Source organism: Carlito syrichta, unplaced genomic scaffold (assembly GCF_000164805.1).
Source record: "Carlito syrichta isolate Samal-C Ts95f unplaced genomic scaffold, Tarsius_syrichta-2.0.1 Scaffold316145, whole genome shotgun sequence".
Lineage (NCBI taxonomy): Eukaryota > Metazoa > Chordata > Mammalia > Primates > Tarsiidae > Carlito > Carlito syrichta.
The window spans coordinates 156,618-172,918 of record NW_007260241.1 but is presented as its reverse complement, the minus strand read 5'-3'; the positions used below and the strand labels follow the sequence as shown (position 1 = coordinate 172,918).

The 16,301-nt window shown below is 41.5% G+C and overlaps 1 protein-coding gene across 1 annotated transcript in view; it reads right to left on the bottom strand.

Moving 5' to 3' along the window:
* SLC44A5 (solute carrier family 44 member 5) overlaps positions 1-16,301 on the bottom strand; it is a 125,961-nt gene that overhangs the window by 57,467 nt on the left and 52,193 nt on the right. Inside the window, exon 3 of the mRNA XM_008073782.2 lies at positions 3,273-3,357. Coding sequence (XP_008071973.1) covers positions 3,273-3,357 — 85 coding nt within the window. The remainder of the gene's footprint in view (positions 1-3,272; positions 3,358-16,301) is intronic.

The window sequence follows — 16,301 nt, the reverse complement described above, 5'->3', positions numbered from 1 at the left end:
CCTCAGCTTATGGATTTTTCTTTTATATTCTTTATTTTTGGAAAATTTGGGGGAAATACAAAAGTATGAGCAGTTCATATAATAAAGCTATTAATCCATTTTGTCAGGTATATATGTTGAAAATATTTGTTTTGTTCAGACAATCAATTACTTTAAACTTTGTTTCCAGTGAGTTAAGATGGGTTTATTTTATGTGGCAAAATTCTTCACAATTTGTTCTGTTTTTTGGTTTGGGTGTTATATTAGAAAAGATTTCTTAACCCCATAATTTTATAAATATACCCTTGTACTTTGCTCTGTTATTTTACGGTTTAATAGTTTATATACAAAACCTTCAATGTTTTAGTATTCATTTTATAACGAGATATAAGATAAATATACTTTTTAATTTTAATGAATGGCACACCAATTAATTCAACACCATTTTTAAGTAATTAATCTTTCTGCTTGACTTGAAGTTGCATCTTTATCACATTCAAAATGTACACTTATAATTGGATTTATTTCTTTCTTCTAGTTTGATAATAGTTTCACACTGTTTTAATAATATTACTATTCTACCACCTAACCCCAGGAAGAATGGCCATCATTGATAAAACAAACAACAACAGATGCTGGTAAGGATGTGGAGAAGAGGGAATGCTTCTACACTGCTGGTGGGAATGCAAACTAGTGCAACCTCTTTGGAAAACAGTGTGGCGATTTCTAAAAGAACTAAACACTGACATGCCATATGACCCAACAGTCCCCCTTCTGGGAATATACCCGGAGGAACTCACATCATTCTACAGAAAAGACCCCTGCACACTCATGTTTATTGCAGCACCATGCACAATAGCAAAAACATGGAACCAACCGTGCTGTCCATCAAAACTGGTCTGGATAAAAAAAAAATATGGTACATATACACAATGGAATCTTATGTAGCCATAAAGAAGGGCAAACATATGAACTTTGCAGCAACTTGGATGGATTTATAGTCTATCATACTCAGTGATCTATCACAGAAACAAAGAACTGAATACCACGTGTTCTCACTCATAAGCGGACCCTGAACATTTCCCATAATATTATAAGAAAGGGATCGGCAAGAGCAGGATACTACTGGGGCAGGAGGGATCAGTCAGGATACCTAATCTCAAACCAGTCAAAGTGGGGACCAAAGGGAGGCCCAAACTTTACCTATACAATGACCACTTGTATACCTAATCCCACATTATACCTCACATCTTTAAAATTAATGATAATAATACTATTCTGATGTATTTGCACCAATATATTCCCTAGATACATTTTTGTACAACTCAACTCACACTTATAAAATTTTAAAATATTAAGATTTTATTTACTTTTCACGTTTTTATTATTTATTATTTTCACGTTTTTTACTACCAAAACTCTAAGCATAATTTAAAGTAACATTCTTATTAAAATTAAAATGCTTATCATAAGAATTAAAGGCTCAAAATATACATTGGGACAGGTTAGAAGGTACAGAAACATACACATTTATATTGATAACTTTGTTAGAAGTCAGAGGGGGAAAGGACATATTATTCAACAAATTATTCTGAAATAATTGGCTCTGCAACTGAAAAGAGTCTGATTTCTACTTTAGCCCATATCTCAAGTAATTTCCAGTATATTCAAAACTGAAATACAAAAGGTAAACCATAGAAACACTAGCAGTATATAGGAGAATGTTACTTCAGGGAGAGAAAGGCAATTGTCATCATGACACAAAACCCAGAACCACAGAGAAAAATCAACCAAACTGACTTCTGAACATATGAACATAATTTTCAATGGCTCCATTATATTTCATTAAATTGATAGGCCACGAATCTATCATCCATACATTGATGGATACCTGTGTAATTTCCAGTATGCTATTATAAATAATACTATAATGAATGTGTGTGTGTTAAGCTAGTATTATCTTTGAGTGATCTTGATGAGCCGAAATTTGTGGTGTTTCACTTTTGCTTGAAATAAGTGGGTCATTGACTTAGGCCTGGAAGACTTATTGTTACCAAAGTCCTTTTAAAAATAGTCTGTTTTAAAGAACTAGAGATTTAGAGACCTGTATGGCTTCCTTTACCACTTGGTGCTTCCTTTGTCCTTTATAGTGTGAAGGTTTTGCTGGCAACATCTAGGATTTTCTAAGTTTCTGAAGTTAAAATAAGAATTACTGTCCTGAATCGGTGGTCTCGTTCAGTGTCTCTAATGGGCGGTAAGACCCTTTCGTCGACTTGTCCTCCACAAACTTACCCGACTTTATTAAGGATTTGCGCCACCCACTGCAGAAATACCTGGGTTTCTTGATTGCCTGTGATAATTCTGCTTCATGAACTTTGTAAATCTCTTCCTGAATCTTTTTTCTTTGAATCTCTCCAACTTTTGGAGTCATAAGCACCATGGTTAATAGTGGGCAGCACAGAGAACGTAACCATGTTTTTGTTGTTATGGGCAGAGCGGAGCTGGTGTTGCTTTTTTTTTTTCTCTCTCTTTCTTTCTTTGTAACCACCAAAACCAGCTTTTACAGAAACTGGATTGGTTTTGAAGAACCAGGAGTTCTAGCAACAACCCCAGGTATCCACAGAAAAAGAAACGGACCCGTGAGAAATGAAGGAAAATTTTATAAAAATGTGAGATTATAGGGGTATTTTTTAGCCTGAAAAAAAGAACATTGGATTTCAGAAATGTAAACCCCTCTTATGATTAACATTAAAGAGAAATTAGATGGAATGTTAATCCTTGTTTGTTTCAGCTACTCTGGGCATTGTCCACAGCAGACAAACTGCCTTGAAAAGCCTACCAGACATTGAAGACTTTCTGGGTGTGACCCTAGTTTTGGAAGCTGGAATGACTGATCAGTAGACACTGCGACAAAAATAATTTTAACAACTATACCATCTAGCTTTTCAGCAGTTACTCACAACTCAATCTTCTAACAGCTCATGTTTATAAGGCTCTTTAAAATATGTCCTCTGATAAAATCACTGGTCCAATCTATTCATTATAATTATAGTTTTACTACACAATGTGCTCATGCATTCTAATAAAATGCTGCATAACAATGACATCGTGTCTTAATTCATGTAGGACAAAACCTCTAGACTGCTTATAGCTATCCGTAAGAAAAGGGACTGGGAAGATCTCCTTTGTGAATTTCAATCTTCTTAAGAAGTCTAGTAGGATTAACGTAAAAGTGATTTATAGGTTCCAGTTTCGACAGTAGAATTATGCACAGCAAAGGCGGCCATACTCACTCGTTGGGGGTGCCTTTCTGGCCACAAAAGTGGCCCTGGCTGTCTGTAGGGTAGGCCGCTCTCCGGGGGTCGCCATGTACCCAGGCTGCAGGAACAAGGAAGGACAAAAACACTCTGTCAGCAACAGCCGGCTAAAGGCAGTCTGATCTGAGATACTAGAAGGCACCACTGCAACACACTAACCTCTCCTCTCGGTCACAGAAGACGATTGATTTTCTTCAAAGAGTAATTTCTTAATGAAAAGTAAAATAAAATATGGATGAATCAGACAGAAAGCACATTTCTCTTCTCTCAGAATTCAGCTGGGTTGTAGCCAAAACATGATGTAATGCACTTAGAAAATGACATTTATTAAAATGTGAATGAGGGGGCACACCGTAAAAGCTTAGTTGGCTGGAAGTCACTTTCTCTAGGGTTCTAAACTAAATGATTTCATAGCAGAGATGATAAATTTTCAGTAAATGTTATGATGTAATACTTTTGGGTTATACAGAAGTGAAAAACATTCAAAAGTTCAAAGGAATTGAACTATAATGCCCAGTTCAAATTGACTAGTTCTTTATGATTCCGTGTGACATTACAAAGGCCAACAGAAACACAGCGGAGGTAATACATAAGAAAGAGTCACCGTGCATTTTGTCTGGTAATTTCAACTCTTCACAGAAATATCAAATGTTCTCAAACTTCATGAAAACCAAGGTCTTAATTTTCTGTGTGGGCAACGGGCTCTACTTCATTCAAACTCATCATCCTTATTTTTTAAGAATTATAAACTCAAGGCTGGACACAGTGTCTCACACCTATAAACCCAGTACTTTGGGAGACTGAGGTGGAAGGATTGCTCGAGGCCAGGAGTTCAAGACCAGCCTAGGCAGCAAAGTGAGACCTCGTCTCTACAAAAAAAGTAGATAAAAAAATTAGCGGCACATGATGGAGTGCACCCCTAATCCCAGATACTCCAGAGGCTGAGGTGGAAGGTTCACCTGAGCTTTGGAGGTCGAGGCTGCAGTGAGCCATGATCGTGCCACTGCCCTCCAGCCTGGCCAACAGAGTGAGACCCTGACTTAAAAAACAAATACAAAGAAAAAAAAAAGGATAAACTTGATCTGACATCGAGACCATAGCACCACTGAGTGACATGCATCAGCTCAATTGGGCCATACTCCCTGATGCCAGCTGAACGGTTTATAGCATCTAAAAATCCAACGAATGCATTGTTTCCCTAATGCCTGCCTCTGTCTATGGAACACATATCTTTGTCCTTTGTTTCTGTTCACATTTTCCGAGCTGTCTCCCTTCCCATGTTTATTGGGTTTGACATTTAACGTCATAATTCAATCACCCTTATGTATATGGCCGGTGTGACTTGGGAAGATAAAAAAAACCAATTCTGAATTAGAATCTTAATATGGAAGAAACATTTTTCTCAATAATTTTTCTCATCAATCTAAGCCTTTCTTTTCAGTATCTAGGCACTCAGAAAAGTCCCCTTTGTCTAATTCTTTTTCCAATGTCATAGAGGCCAGATCAGCTTCATCTTCTAATGCCTTCTTAGGAAATCTGACTCATTTGAGTAGCTGTTTGTTGTTGTATCTTTCTGTCTCTATTTCCCAGAGTAAAGAAAGTGGACTATAAATAAGGCATTTAAATGACATCTAAGATTCAACGCACAATGCTCCCAGACATTATTTTATTATATTCCATTTCTGTATCTTGGTTTGTCACATTTTGGCTCAACCTAAGAAAGAGATCTAATTTTACCTAACTCCATTTTCCCTACTATGTTTCTTTAGCTTTATCCTAAAATGTTTTATTCTCTTTCCTATACAATTATCAATTCAGAAATAAGCATCCAAAGCAGCATTTGAATCGCTAGGTTTGCTACTTGGTATTGTCTATACCCCTGAACAAGTCACTTAATTATCTTGAGTCTTGGCTTTCTGATTTGTTACTACAAAATGGGTAGAATAATACCCAATCCCACAAGAATGTTGAGACCGTGAAGGAAGACACTGAAAAGAGAATGTCTAACATGGTGCTTTGGCATACAGTACAGACTTGGGAATGCTAGTTCTTTGTCCTCTTTGGGTTTCCCCAAAAGCAAAGTCCGGGGCAAGGACTTGGACGCTGGTTGTCATTTGGAGGTGATTCCAGGAAGCTTAAGTGGGCAGGAAGGAGGTGAGGCAGGAAAGGGAGCAAAGCCAATGCAGGGCCTGTAACGAGTGGAGTCCTGCTGCGGGCGGCTGGGCTCCATCCTGCTGGAACCTTCCAGAATACGCCCATCCATGGGCAGGGTCAAACTGCCCACCACAGCTGTAACGAACTCAGGCAGGCCCAGGGGAAGCGGGGCTGGGTATTAGCTGCATCTGCTGTAGTTTCTTTCCCCTTCTTGTCATCAATCCATCAATTAAAGAAGCTACTAAGGGACCACGATGTGTCCTGCACTAGAAGTCAGTACTGGCATGCCTTTATGTTCTCAAGAAATGCATGGAAAGGTGAGAATAAAATTTGAAGAGGGCTTAGAGAAGAGGTGGGACTTGAGAAGGACTTTGAGAAAGGATCAGTACTCGGAGATGTGGCTGGAAGTAGGGAAGGAATTACAGATTGAGGAAACAGTACGATCATCAGCGTTTCCGTGTGTTAATGGCTCGTGATGGGTCAGGTGCTGTGCTCAGTTTTATGCCTGTCGCTTCAAGCGGAGACCCATGACAGCCCTAAAAGGCAGATATTATTTTTACCTAGTTTTTTTTTTTTTTTTTTTGAGTCAGAGTCTCACTCTGTCACCCAGACTGGAGTGCAGTGGCCGCTCCCGGTCACCACAGCCTCGACCTGCTGGGCTCCGGCGATCCTTCCGCCTCAGCCTTCCAAGTAGCCGGAATTACAGGCATGTGCTACCACGCCCGGCTAATTTTTTGATTTTATTGTAGAGATGAGGTCTCGCCTGCCCAGGCGGGTCTCGAACCCGCGGACTCAGGCAATCCACTCACCTCAGCCTCCCGAAGGCGCGGGATTACAGGCTGAGCCACCGAGCCCGGCTTTACCTAGATTTTATAGATGATGGCAGTTCAGTGTTTAATTTACTTCTCAAATCACACAGCTTTTTTTTTAGTTTATGAATTTCCTTTTTAAAATTTCTTATTTTAGAGTTGTGGGATCTGGCAAGGATTTGCCATGTAAGTAAATTGTGTGTGGTTGAGGTGTGGGCCTCTGGTGACTCTCTGTCCTGGTCATGAACGTGGCACTCAGTGGGTGGCTGTGCCCTCACCCCCACTCCCTCCTCTCACCAGCAGTGCCAGCATCCTATGTGCCCAATGCTTAGGGCCTACTTATGAGTGAGAATATGAGTATTCAGTTTTCTGTTTCTGTGATAGTTCACTTAGAATGGCGGTCCTCAGTTGCACCTATGTTGCTGCAAAGGACTTGATTTTGTTCTTTGTTATGGCTGCATAGTATTCCACCGCAGATTTTGTTTTTTGTTATGGCTGCATAGTATTCCACCGCATGTGTATACCGTATTTTCTTTATCTAGTCCACTTTTGATGGACATCTGGGTTGGTTTTTTGCTACTGTGAATAGTGCTGTAATCATGTGCAGGTATCTTTTTGATAGAGTGACTTCTGTTCCTCTGGGTATATTCCCAGAAGTGGGATTGCTGGATTGTATGGTAGCTCAATTTTTAGTTATTTGAGAAAATGCCACACTGTTTTCCACAAGGACTGAATTAGCTTACTTTCCTACCAAATTGTACCAGCATTCCTTTTTCTCCACAGTCTTGCCAATGCCTGTGTTTTTTTTTGTTTGTTTGTAGGTTTTGTTTTTTTTTGATATTTTAATGATAGGCGTCCTGACCGGTGTGAGTTGGTACCTCGTAGTTTTGATTTGCATTTCTCTGATGATTAGTGAAGCTGAGCATTTTTTCAGGTTTGTTGGCTGCTTGGATGTCTTCCTTTGAGAAGTGTCTGTTCATATCTTTTGCTTACTTTTTAATGGTGTTATTTGTTTTTCTTCCTGTCAATTCATTTGAGTTGCTTGTAGATTCTGGTATTCAGTGTTTGTTGCATGCATTGTTTGCAAATACTTTTTCCCAGTCTATGGGTTTCTCTCATTTTTTTCCTCCCAAAGAAGTAGACCTCAGGGGCCATTTATTTATTTTAAATATGTGGGGTTGGGCAACCCCCATGGGTCCTCTCCCACTGTGGGAGCTTTTCTATCCTCAATAAATCTTGCTTTAAAAAAAAATGTGGGGAACAATTCAGGGTTAGTTATACAAATGTTCATTATGCAGTTACCCTTGTTGATGAGGTGTGCCCCTCCCTCCCCTGGCAGTTTCCCTCAACTGCCAATCCCTTTTTTTTTGAGTTGGAGTCTCACTCTGTCACTCAGGCTGGAGTGCAGTGACATGCTCACAGCCACCCTAGCATCAACCTGCTGGGCCCCAGTGACACTTCTGCCTCAGCCTTCCAAGGAGCCGGAACTATAGGCGTGCACTACCATGCCCAGCTAATTTTTTATTTATTGTAGATACGAGGTCTCGCCAAGTTGCCCAGGCTGGTTTCGAACCCACGGGCTCAGGTAATCTACTGACCTTGCCTGTAAAAGTGCTGAGATTACAGGCTGAGCCACTAAGCCCCGCCAATCCCTTTCTTATAGTACTCAGATAATTGTCCAAGGTTCACTTATGAATGAGAACATGTGGTACTCAGTTCTTGATGGGTTTGTTTTTTTTTTTTTTTTTTGCTGTGCAAAGGCTTGTTTTAGCTTGATAAGGTCCCAACTGTCAATTTTAGATTTGGAGCATTTGTTTTTGAGAACTTTGCCATGAATTCTTTGCCTACTCTGATGTCAACAGGGTGTTCTTCCACAATTCTTATGGTTTGAGGTTTTACATTTCAGTCCTTGATCACCTTGAATTAGTTTTTGTATATGGAAAATCATACCGCTTTTAAGTGATATGAACAGAGTGTGAACTCAGGTGTGCTGCTCTCTATGGCCATGGTTTAATCCACTGGAATATAACGGCAGTAACACGTGCCGCTAAAGGATAGGGTAGGAATGAGCTTGTGAATGGGAGGGAGCGACAAGGAAAACAGCTGAAGACCAGCAAAATGCTGGATGCATAATACAAGAAAGGAGATGTCAGGCCATTTGGGCACCTTTGTCATCTGGGGAGGAAAGCTTTATCTATTTATGATTATTTTTTGAGTCGGAGTCTCACTCTGTCACCCAGGGAGGAGTACAGTGGGATGATCATAGCTACGACCTGCTGGGCTCAGGCGATCCTTCTGCCTCAGCCTTCCGAGTAGCCGGAACTATAGGTGCGTGCCACCAGGCCTGGCTAATTTTTTAATTTAATGCAGAGATGAGATCTCGCCACGTTGCCCAGGCTGGTCTTGAACCCCTGGACTCAGGCAAGCCTCTAGCCTCGGCCTCCCAAAGTGCTAGGATTACTGACATGAGCCACTGCAGCCGGCCAAGAAAAGCTTTATACTTGGTGGGGATGAGGTAGAGTGTGTGGCAGCCAAGATCTGAGGGTCCGGGGACAAAGAAGAGAGAGATGAAGATGGAAGAGTTAAGAGAGACATTCTCCTTCTGGAATTTCTAGTTTGGAATGGCGGCAGGTGGTGGCGTGTACCGAGCTGTGACCCTACCTGCTTCCACAGCCTCTGGCACAGAAGTTTTGTTGCAGATTGTCTGTGTTTGAGTTGGAACATAAAGATGGGGCTGACAGCTGCAAAGCAGAGAAGAAAAAGCTGTGCAGCCACAGTCATTCTGTCCCCATCAATAAAGTAAGGGACGCCTCCCATTCTAACCCTTTCTCAGAACTGTTAGAGCCGTGCTGTCCAGGTGGGTTGGCACCAGCTTGTGCCTACTGAGCCCTGGAAATGGCCCATCCAGATTGGAACACACTCTAAGGTCAAAATCCCCGTCATGTTTTAAAGATAGTGTGAACAATGACAAAGAAGAGTAGTTCAATAATTTTCATTCTGGTTACATTTGAAATTGCATGTAATTAATTAATTAATTATCTTATTTTATTATTATTATTATTTTTAAAGCAGGATTTATTGAGAGGACAGAAAAGCTCCCATAGTGGGAGGGGGACCTGAAGGGGTTGCCCTGAAATGATATTTAAATAAATAAAATAGATTATTACATTAGAAATTAAAATTAATTTCATCTGTTTCATCCTACGCTCTTGAAACATAGCCACTAGAACCGTGCATCTTTAAAATGAAAAAAATAAAAAAAAGAAACATAGCCACTAGACAATTAAACGTAGCACATACGATTCACATTATGTTCCTCCTGGGTAGATCTGTTGTAGACTTTTCCATACAAAAGTCAGTGGCTTTTTGTACAAGGTGGTGAACAAGGCCATACCCTCACCAGCCTGTATGACTGGCGTTCTCAAACCTATCATACCCTCCACCTCCTTTTTGTAACAAACATTTTACAATGCCCTTGTACAATCTGGAAATAATAATCACAGATAACGTAACTTAGCCACACCCACAATTTAAACGGTCAATAAAATGCCCTGTGCAATATCATTGAGAACGAAGAAGCAAGTACTGTATAACTAAACAGCATGCACATCAATATGCAAACGGTCCAGTTTAACTACAGAGAAGACATAGTGAACGAATCAGGTGCTTATGCTTATAAGTAGAATCACTGTGAATGTAACAGCTATGATTTTAGGAGGATATAGGGATATTGTATATGAAACTCAATACTACAAGTGGTGTTTTCGATGACGCAGTTTTCCTAAATAAACACATTTTAGTAAATTCTAACAAAAAAGGTACCATCTTCTTTCCAATTCCCTTGCTATTTCTTAAGACCATAGAAAGATATTTTTGTAATATGATTTTATTTTTGTATTTTTATTGGTGTAGCATAGTTGGATATGTTTGGTTTACATGTGATCTTTCACTATAGATACATGATGTGTAATGATCAAATCAGGGTAACTGGGATATCCACCACACCTCAAACATTGATCTTCTCTGTTGGGAACACTACAATGCTTACAGCGGTTTTGAAATATGCAATACATTATTGTTAACTATAATATCCCTACCATGTTATCAGATTCTAGAACTTATTCCCTCGACTATGGAGGCCCATTAATCAACTTATCTTCATGCTTCCTTCTCCTTCCCTTTCTCTGCCTCTGGCAACCACCATTCCACTCTGTCTCCATAAGATCCACTCTTTTTTCTTTTTTAGCTTTTGTAACTTTAAAACAGAAGTTCTGGATCCAAATATTTAAAACCAAGTGTTCACCAACATCAGTGGGACATGGGAAGTCAGGCAGGAAGGGGGAAACAGAAGCAAGCAGTCATGAGGCCTAGACAAGCCTTCAGTTGACAACAGCTTTGGCTTGCATCTTGACGACAGCTTTGTCAAGACCTTGGAGCCTCAACCACCCAGCCAGGCTGTACCCAGACGCCCGACCACAGAAACTGTGAGATAAGACATGTTCGTGAAATTGCCAAGTTTGAGGGTACTTGAAAATGCAACAATAGAACATTAATTACGCTATCTCTTTTGGAAATCTATATACTTGAAAGAGAGTAGTTTCATAATCTTTCTCTTTCTCAAATTAAATATTCATAATAATTAGGAAACAAAACTTTTCACTTGATTTGTTTTATTATATGTTAAACTTGTAGGATTTGAGTATTTTTTGGTTCTTCACTATATGATTTAATACAGGGAACCCTCAACTTGATTAATACCATTCCTTAGGGTTTGCTCTATGCAGTATCTTATACTTATCTACCTTAGTTCTTAAAAGAAACATGAAAAGATTAATCTTAAAACTTCAGTCTAGGATATGGTCAAATTCCCTTTCATTCATTCATTCATACTGAATTGTCAATCATAATCCCATCTATTTGATCATTCATTCATTGAGCCTTATTAAGTGATAGGTACATACAGACTCTGAGGATATAGAAATACATCTCCTATTTAGTATAATATTATTATTATTATTATTATTTTTGATTCAGAGTCTCACTCTGTCACCCTGGCTGGAGTGCAGAGGTATGTTCATGGCCACCCCAGTGTCGACCTGCTGGGCTCAGGTGGTCCTTTCCAGCTCAGTCTTCCAAGTAGCCAGAACTACAGGCACACACTACCATGCCTGGCTAATTTTTTGATATATTGTAGAGATGAGATCTCAACAAGTTGGCCAGGCTGCTCTTGAACCCCTAGCCTCAGGCAATCCTCTCACCTTGGCCTCCCAAAGTGCTGGGATTACAGGCTTGAGCCACTGTGCCCGACCAAGTATAATACTATTTCTTAACACATTCTTAGGAATCCATATATCATGCTGACTGGCAGTGCAGAGGGAAGGTGGGTTCTGAAGAATGATGGCAGATTCTTTGAAGCTCAACTAAGTCACGACCTTAATTTCACCTGCTGTTCAAGTTGTTGTCTCTTACCAGAACAAAGCAAAATGACTCTGCCACCTTGGAAGCAACAGCTGACCCAGCAAATACTCTCTTCTTCTTCCAAAAAGTAGAAAACATCAGGACATTTGCTGTCACCTGACGGGGACAGTACCACATCTTCACCTTCTTCCCTCGAGGCTTATGGCCTACCAGCTCATTGTCAAGTTTACACCACAGGGTTTCAATCGTATCTTTACTTCACGGGCTCTCACGGGGATTCCTTACACTAATGACTTCATGCCGATCAGCTCTGGAGAACACGGGGTAGCATATAATCTTGATGCCTTACGACACACATTTGTTCTTATGCATAGAGGATACAGCTCATGGAAGCACGGGGTCTCCCACTTCAGTGATGCTCCTGAGAGGGCTAGTAGTTACATCCTCTCTAAGGTTCACGATACGTTTCTATGCCTTGCATCTATGGCTATTAACAGAGGCCAGCACTTATCGGCTGTTAGATGGGAGTAGGACTCACAGAAGTAAACCGTCTCCCCGATCATCCAGGCTACTGAACATTCAGGTCTACCACTGGGTCTGCATGACAGAATGAACCCGATAGTGCTTAAGAGATCTGTCAGAAAGCAGTTGCTTTATGGGACCTAAACAGATGCCTATTTGTGAATCACAGTAGAGGTCCCTAGGGTTTTGGAGAAAATTCCTGTTTTTTCGGGAAATAACTATCCTTTTGAGAAATAGCTCCTAGGCCCTGAATGATCACCCAAGGACATGAGCTGCCTGTCATGATGTTTAATGGATGTTCTCTGATCCATCAAGCCTAAGGCTGGCCGTGCCCAACAGCACTGCCTTTCCAAGTAGAAATGATGTATGCATACAGTGCTTGAGAAGGTCGTGGCGGCTCGAGGAAGTTGCATAAAAAGATTGCTTATGATAATTATGTGTTGGGTTCCAAAGCATTTCTTTAACACATACCTGTGGCTCATGGAAAGATCCCATGGTCAGCTGAGAAGGAAAAAAATGAAAGCAGATTTATAGATGGCGAGGGAGGATCTTTTGGCATTGGCTAGGGAAATGTTTTCTGGTTGGAACATTTTTGACTGGAAGAATAGATGACCTGGATTATTCATTTATGCCTAGATACAGGTCAATGATTTGGCCACACTGTCATGGACAAGAACAGAAAAATATCAGATAATATATGGCAAGACAGTTTGAGAAATAATCACAAGGACTGACCTCTAAAGGGATCCAGAATATGAAGATTTCTATATCTCACAGGGCTGCTTAGTGAAGATCCTTCTGTGAAGATGGCGTTTTTTTTTATTTTTTTTGAGTTGGAGTCTCACTTCATGGCCTAGGCTGGAGTGCAGTGGCATGCTCAGGTCAATGCTGGGCTCCAGCAATCCTTCTGCCTCAGCCTTCCAAGGAGCTGGAGCTACCACACCCAGCTAATTTTTGATTTATTGTAGAGATGAGGTCTCGCCAAGTGGCCCAGGCTGGTTTTGAACCTGCGGGCTCAGGCAATCCACTCGCCTCGGCCTCCCAAAGTGCTGGAATGACAGGCTGAGCCATTGAGCCTGGACTACTTTCTCTTTTACTTTTTTTTTTTTTTTTTGAGTCGAATTCTCGATCTGTCACCCAGGCTGGAGTGCAGTGGCACGATCATGGCTCACCACAGTCTCAAGCTCCTGTGTTCAAGTGATCCTCCTATCTGAGACTCCTAAGTAGCTGGGAATACAGGTACATGCCACCATACCCTGCTAACTTTTAAAAACGTTTATAGATACGAGGTCTTGCTATGTTGCCCAGGCTGGTCTTGAACTCCTGGACTAAAGCAGCCCTCCTACCTCAACCTCCCAAAGTGCTGAGATTACAGGCATGAGGTAGCATTCAATAATTAAAATGGGGAGGTCCTTTGTTTCAATGATTCTGTGAAAAGTAATCATCACAACAGGATGAAGATTATGTCTGCGTTCTGATGACATGGACTTTACTCCTAAAGGCTGACCTGGCTTCTAACAACGCGTATGCGACAAGTTTGTCAGTAACAGATGACCAACACTGAACCCCAGTCACCTGCAAGCAGCTGGCATAAAGGAACAGGAGAACACACCACTGAAGACTCAGTTACACCCTTGACCCCATTCTAGGAAGTAACTAATGCCTTTCAAGATTGGGGAGCTGCTTTCTAGAACACAGCAGGGGCCTAGCAGGAAGCAGCTGTCATACACACAGAGGATAATTGAAGAGAGTTTTATAAAGTTAATATTTATAGAGTTATGGGCAGAGTTCAGGGAAATGCCCAAGAAATGGTATAGAGCCCAGAGGCTGGCACTAACAGGGAGCTGTTTTCACACCTTGCCCGAAGGGGCCCAGGAGGAAGAAGTAGCCCAAATCCAGAGAAAGAAGCTGAAAGCTGCGAGCTCACTGATGGCTCATGGATGGCTCACCAACCAGGGGCCTTGGTAGAGAGGCGTAGTCAACTGCAGTGACCCAGCTGTGGGAGAGCCATTCTCTCAGCCATGAGAGAGCCATTTTCCCACCTTCCAGTGACTGCCGATAACCCTCCGGGGGCTGGCAAGATTGGAAGCTGGAGGACGAGTGAGCCATGGATGTCATCCCTAAATCCCAGCTTCCCAGGGGACAGAGCGGGGTGAGAAGGACATTGTTGGATCCCCAGGGGCAAATGGCGAACACTGAGCACACGGTCTGAACAAATGACCAGCTGTCCAAGGGTGAGGCTTTAGGGATATTCAGCAAGACATTCGGGACTTCATTAGGAAAAAGAAAACAGAGATAGATGGTGTTCAGACTTTCTTTTGATAGAATTCACTGCCACACGGGACAGCGAAAGAACGGAGTAGAAAGGCACACTGCCTGAATGTCAGAGTCTTGAACAGGAAGCATGAAGGTAGGTAGAAAAGATGGAACGAAGCACATTCTCATGAACTGCTGTGCGTCCACGGTTCATGCCCATCCAGGATCTTGATTCACATTAGAAGACAGGACTTCTGTTTTTTTTTTTTTAGGTAAAGAAGCCATTGGCATACGGAGGACACTGCTGAGTTTGACATTCTTGAGTGTGTGTGTCCTTTAATCATTGTGCACACGTTCTTTTTCTTCATTCATTCTACAAATGCTTCTCGAGTGCCTCCCGCGTGTCGGCACCTGCTGGACCCTGGGGATAGGATGGTCCTTGCTCTCCCGGGGTCGACCGTCTACCGGGGGAAACGGATCTTAACGGTGAACTGCCCCAACTCTGAGGAGTTACAGGGGAGCATGGCGTGAAGAGAGGGATAGGCAGATGCCCGGTGAAGGGAAGTCAGGGACGCTGCCCCTGAAGAAATAAGGCAGCAGCCAAGAACTGAAAAGGAACGGGGGCCCAGAGAGGCTTTCAGCAGGTGAACACAATGGGTGGTGGTCCTGTGGGGGTGGGCGCAGGACGGACACTGGGACTGAGAGGACACCAGCATGCACTTCTACGGAAAGCAGGGTGGTGTGTGGGTTCAGACAGGATGGAGAGGTGAGAGCTTGGGTTATTCTCTGTCACGAGCCACCAGGAGATTTTTAAACATAATAGAGCGTGGATGCCACCTCGCATTCCACAGCAAAGGCTCTCTCCAGGCAGGTTCTTTTCTTCCTTTTCAGATTTCCTCCGAAGATGTCAAGACCACTGCTCACTCATTGTTCCTATCTTCATGTTTACTTGCTTAACCATAGTTCTGGGTTTGGAAAGAAGAACTCCCATCCTTCCTAAGAATGGATGCAATATCTGAAAATGCTACGTGCCATATTCATCATTAACACCCGCTAGTCAAGAACACCGATCCATAAAATCCTTTGAAGTCTTCTAGATCAAAGAATGAGATATTGTCTGAAATAATTTCACTTAATAGTACAAAGATTAACTAAAGGGAAAAACAAACAAACAAACAAAAATCCCTGACTCTGTGTGTTATGATAAAGAATATACTTCTTTTTTAGTCTGCACATAACAGAGGTTAGTTTTATCATCACTGAACATTAACAACACACTGACCTCTACCAGTCTCAGAGGGGCGAGGCTGCAGATAACAGATTGTTCGTAATCTTTGCCTGCAGAAGAATACCTGCCTTACACTCATTCCCCTAAACTGTTCTCTAAGACTCACTTCAAGCCCAACTCATTATAAGTGTGGAATTATAAGGGGCAGGAAGCAGGACAAGGGTATTCTGGGAGTTCTGGTCTGCCTTCTCTCTGAGTAACTTTCATCCCTTATCCTTCCTTCTTCAGCCTGTTTATTAAGCAAAAGGCGGTGTAGCAGAGTGGTGGTGTGCACAGGCTCTAGAATTAAACTGCCTGGGGTGTGTTGGTGAAAAAAACCAATGATACAGCCACGCAGCAATCAATACAAATCTGGATCAATCATCTTTTTTCTTCATTAACTCTCGGTTTTAGAAATGACTTTAAAAGACCACTTTAAGTGAAGCTGATGCATAAATGTGTGAATGCATGTGTGTGCCAGTGTGCATATAAGAGAGAAGGTAAGTTATTTGTAAAATAATTCCATAGAAGAATTCACAGCCGACAGCCAAAGACTTGTAAGAGATGGTGAAAACCATT